Source organism: Salvia hispanica, chromosome 4 (assembly GCF_023119035.1).
Source record: "Salvia hispanica cultivar TCC Black 2014 chromosome 4, UniMelb_Shisp_WGS_1.0, whole genome shotgun sequence".
Taxonomy (NCBI): Eukaryota; Viridiplantae; Streptophyta; class Magnoliopsida; order Lamiales; family Lamiaceae; genus Salvia; species Salvia hispanica.
In genome coordinates, this window is record NC_062968.1 from 53,297,261 (window position 1) to 53,301,737 (window position 4,477).

Genomic DNA, 4,477 nt, shown 5'->3' on the forward strand with positions numbered 1-4,477 from the left:
CGGCGGAAGTAGGCACAGACGAGAGAGTAGGCGGAGGGAGGCACAGGCGAGAGAGTAAAAAAGGGGGAGGGAGGCATTCTGCTGTAACTCAGTAACTACCATCAACCTAATTATTTAAACTTGAAAAATAGAACTAATATAATAGGAGTAACAATGATTGCAGAAATTTTAATATAATGCGTAAAGTTTGGGTATTTCATATTTGAGTAAGAATATGCAAATTAGAATTAACACACTACTTATTAACTTTTTCAAAAAATCGGGTAATTCGGGTATACCTAATCGGATATCGGGTTACCCGATACCCGAAAATTCAAAATTCTCAATATCCGATCCCGATTCGAAACTCAAAAAATCGGGTTTCGGGTATCCAATTATCCAACCTTTTTGGGATTTGGATATCGGGTATCCAATACCCGATATCTATTTTGACGGGCCTATTTGCAATAGTTATAATGCACTCTCATATTTAATGTTGTTTTATACCAGTAGTAAAAAATGCAAACATAAAGTTGAATTTATAGTGAAAATTAAGATGACGCAAGTGGAGAAGACTCAAGGTGTTAGCGCGTGGGATACTGAAACCCTACCTGTAAAGATAGCAACACAAGCCACATATATTAACTACAAAAAGGGTGAAGAAACAAATTACAGAAAAGGAAAAAAAAAGAAAGAAATAAGCAATTGAGAAGAGAGAAGATGAATGAAGGGGCAGGGGGGGCACTTGGCTACTTTTTTATGTTGCACGCATCCATGGCAGAACACACAGATTAAACGACTAGACGAGAGAAGATCAAACCATTCATCCGTTTCTCCAACATACAACACCATTTCCCTTCTCTTCCTTTCACCTTTAGCAGGATTGATTGCTCTCTGCTCTCTGCTCTCTGCTCTCTCCCAGTATATACATACATTCACATTCATGCATGTATATATTCTCGATTTCTCTGCACTTCTCCAAGCGTGCTCACACTCACACTGTGTTGGCTGGAATTTGAGGATTCAGTTGTTTAGACTTAGATGAAGGGGATGCCCTTGCCCTTTGATTTTCAGGGGAAGGGGGTCTTCGACTTTGATTTTTTACTGAAAAACACTGATTTCATCAAAAAAGACTGTTTCAGCTTCGGCGAGCCTACATCTGTGCTGGATTCCGCCAGAATTACATCCTCTTCAACTCTGTCTTCATCTCTCGGCGGAGGTGGTGCTGCTTCTACCGACACGGCCGGCGTGGCGACTGTTTCGGACGCCAAATGGCACCAAGACTCCACCACTGCAACAAGCTCCAATGCCAGAGGAGGAGCAACTGACTCCGACCTCCTTCCCGTTCCGCCGTCTCTAGAGATCGGAGGCGCCGGCAACCCGGATAAAGTTTCCATGGAGGATTGGGAGAGTGTGCTGTCGGATTCTGCGGCGGTTTCGCCCAGCCAGGAGCAGGCCTTCCTCCGCTGGGTCATGGGTGATGTGGACGATCCTGCCAAGTCTCTCCAAATTGCCCCCGCGGATTTCGATTTTAGCGGCGGTGGCTTTGGTGTGGTGGATCAAGGGTTCGGCGGGGAGCAATTTGGGGGAAGCAGCAGCTTCATGCCCTCGCTCCCAATTTTCCCAAATACCAACAGATCCAGCGTTGAGAAGATTGGTTTGGTTTCCAATCCCATCTCTTCAAACCCTAATTTCAAATTTCCCCCAAATTTGATTCATTCATCATCAGTTCCTAACAGTCTCGGGGCAGTAACTCTTCATCATCCGGCTGCATTTGATTCCTCTGCAGAAATGAGACCTCCCATTTTCAACCACCACCAGCCCTCCTTCTTCCCGCTGTCGTTCAATCAACAGCAAGAGCAGAGCCTCTTCGGGCCTCCTCAGGCCAAGCGCCACAACCCCGGATGGCCCGCTGACGACTCGAGAGGGACGTTTACGGACACCGGGCAGTTTCCTCATTACCTGCAGCAGCAGAAGCCCAAAATGGAGGAATTAGGGCAGCAGCAGGCCATAGTCGACCAGCTCTTCAAGGCTGCGGAGCTTGTCCAGACAGGTAATCCGGTACTCGCGCAAGGGATATTGGCGCGGCTCAATCACCAGCTCTCCCCCACTGGTAAGCCTTTCAATAGGGCTGCCTTTTATTGCAAGGAGGCTTTGCAAATGATCCTTCAAACTAATGTCAACAACTCTTCTTCAACGCCTTTTAGCCTCGTTTTCAAGATTGGTGCTTATAAATCTTTCTCTGAGATCTCTCCTCTTGTCCAATTTGCCAACTTTACTTGCAATCAAGCAATTCTTGAAGCTCTCCAAGGCTTTGATAGGATTCATATTGTTGATTTCGACATTGGCTATGGCGGCCAGTGGGCGTCTCTTATGCAGGAGCTTGCACTTCGTGGCGGGGGCGCACCCTCCTTCAAAATTACTGCCCTTGCTTCTACTTCTTCCACCTATGATCAGCTTGAGCTCGGTCTCACACGGGAGAATCTCATCCAGTTTGCTAGCGAGATTAACATTGCATTCGAGTTTGAGGCTATTAGTATTGATTCCTTGAATTCTGCTTCATGGTCTTTGCCTTTCCACGTGCAAGAGAACGAGGCGATTGCAGTGAATCTCCCTGTCTGCTCTCTTGCCAATCACCAGTTCTCGGTGCCACTAATCATGCGCTTTGTCAAGCAGCTCTCACCGAGGATTGTGGTTTCTGTCGACAGAGGGTGTGATAGGACTGATCTTCCGTTCGCCAACCATGTAGTCCACGCCCTCCAGTCTTACTCTAACCTGCTCGAGTCTCTTGATGCCGTCAATGTGAATGTGGATGCCCTGCAGAAGATTGAGAGGTTCTTGCTCCAACCGGCCATTGAGAAGATAGTGATGGGCCGTCATCGCTCACCTGAGAAGACGCAGCATTGGAGGTCTCTCTTTTTGTCTTCAGGATTCTCCCCGATAACATTTAGCAACTTCACAGAATCACAAGCGGAGTGTGTGATAAAGAGGACTCCAGTTCGAGGTTTTCAGGTCGAGAAGAGGCAGTCTTCTCTCGTTCTATGCTGGCAAAGGAAGGAACTGGTCTCTGCTACGGCTTGGAGATGCTGAAGCAAGTGGAATTCTTCTAGAAGGTGCTATGAAATTTCACAAACTCAACTACTGCCTAAAAAAATCTATGAATATTCATCATGCCTGAGTTTCTTCAATGATTCGGGCAGATTTGTTTCCAACTTTCAAATGAATTAGACACATTTTAGCACTGGATTTTCTAGTATAGTTTAATCTTATTCGATGTTGTATGTTCTTACTACTCTCTTGGTGCTGCCTTGCTTTTCTGCTCCAAGGCAGATTTATTGTGTTTGTAACAATACACTGGCAGTATTCCTACACCAGGAATGGGAAGGAAAAAATATGAAAAAAACAAATGAATTTAACCCTTTTATCTCATTCTTTGATTGTGGCTGTGGATTTGTTGTCATTTGATGTTATCTATGCTTTTGATTATGGATATATTCATGTACTTTTATTAATATATTTGTGATTTGTAGAGTGATTTCATCAAGTTGAACATAGAACTTTGTGTTTAATTCCTCTTTTGTTGTGTATCAAGAATTGGGGTGTTGTATGGCTCTCAGCAAAATAGGATGTTGGTCTGAAAATTCTATTTAGGTACATGTCTGTGATTGGGGTGTCCCTTTCAATTACTATAATGATAGTATTGAGTTTTTGTTTTACTTAATTGTTTGTATTATGTTTTTGTTCATCACGTTACTTTGCATGACATATTTTAGTCCTCATCGAACTTGCTGCTGTCAAGGCTAATCCCTGTCTTAATCAACTCACATGGGACTTGTACTATTTAGACCCTCACCAACATTACTTTAATCAGTGCTACTATTTTTTATACCATCATTTCTTTAATTAGACATAACCTAACCCTCATTTTTATAAGACTCCGACCATGTTGAGGCCCCACCTTTATTTACTAAAAATTGATAGAAAATTAAAGGTCGCTTCATAGTGGACTCGAATATGAGATATTTGACTCTGGACGTTAATCCTCATTTTTTAATAGATAAATGAATAGAAATTTAAAGGTTGCATCACAATGTACTCGAACCCGATTGAGATCTTTAGTGTCGAACATTAACCACACTATCATTATATCAACACACGTCCCCCCCTCCCCCCCCCCCTTTGGTTTTTGAGTTTAATAATTTGATTTGTCCCTATTATCTTGCAAGTGACAACATTAAATGATTTTGATGATAACTACTAGCTAGTACTAGTCCCACTCCTTATTTGATCTTAATCTCAAATTATTTCCTTTCCCTTTTTCCAATTTGTTTGTTTATACAATTACATGCAATATTTCAAATTGTTTGTTTAAATTGGCAAATTCAAAAAAAAAAAAAAAAAAAAACATGTCTTATAGTTTGAACTTTTATACCATGATGTGGTTGTATAGCAATGGAGGAAAAAACAACCTTCAAGCATGTTCATGGATGTCCACTCT

General features: G+C 42.6%; 1 protein-coding gene across 1 annotated transcript; it reads left to right on the plus strand.

Moving 5' to 3' along the window:
• Positions 1 to 647: 647 nt before the first annotated feature.
• LOC125222840 (scarecrow-like protein 6) lies at positions 648 to 3,403 on the plus strand. Its single transcript, XM_048125680.1, has 2 exons — positions 648 to 1,636; positions 1,769 to 3,403. The coding sequence occupies exons 1-2, from the start codon at positions 1,021 to 1,023 to the stop codon at positions 3,067 to 3,069; spliced, it is 1,917 nt and encodes a 638-aa protein (XP_047981637.1). The 5' UTR covers positions 648 to 1,020; the 3' UTR covers positions 3,070 to 3,403.
• Positions 3,404 to 4,477: the final 1,074 nt, after the last annotated feature.

Coding starts and splice junctions, on each gene's coding strand:
- LOC125222840 (XM_048125680.1), top strand. CDS start 1,021: ATGAAGGGGATGCCCTTGCCCTTTGATTTTCAGGGGAAGGGGGTCTTC. Junction 1,637..1,768: donor ATCCAGCGTTGAGAAGATTG/GTTTGGTTTCCA, acceptor ATTCCTCTGCAG/AAATGAGACCTCCCATTTTC.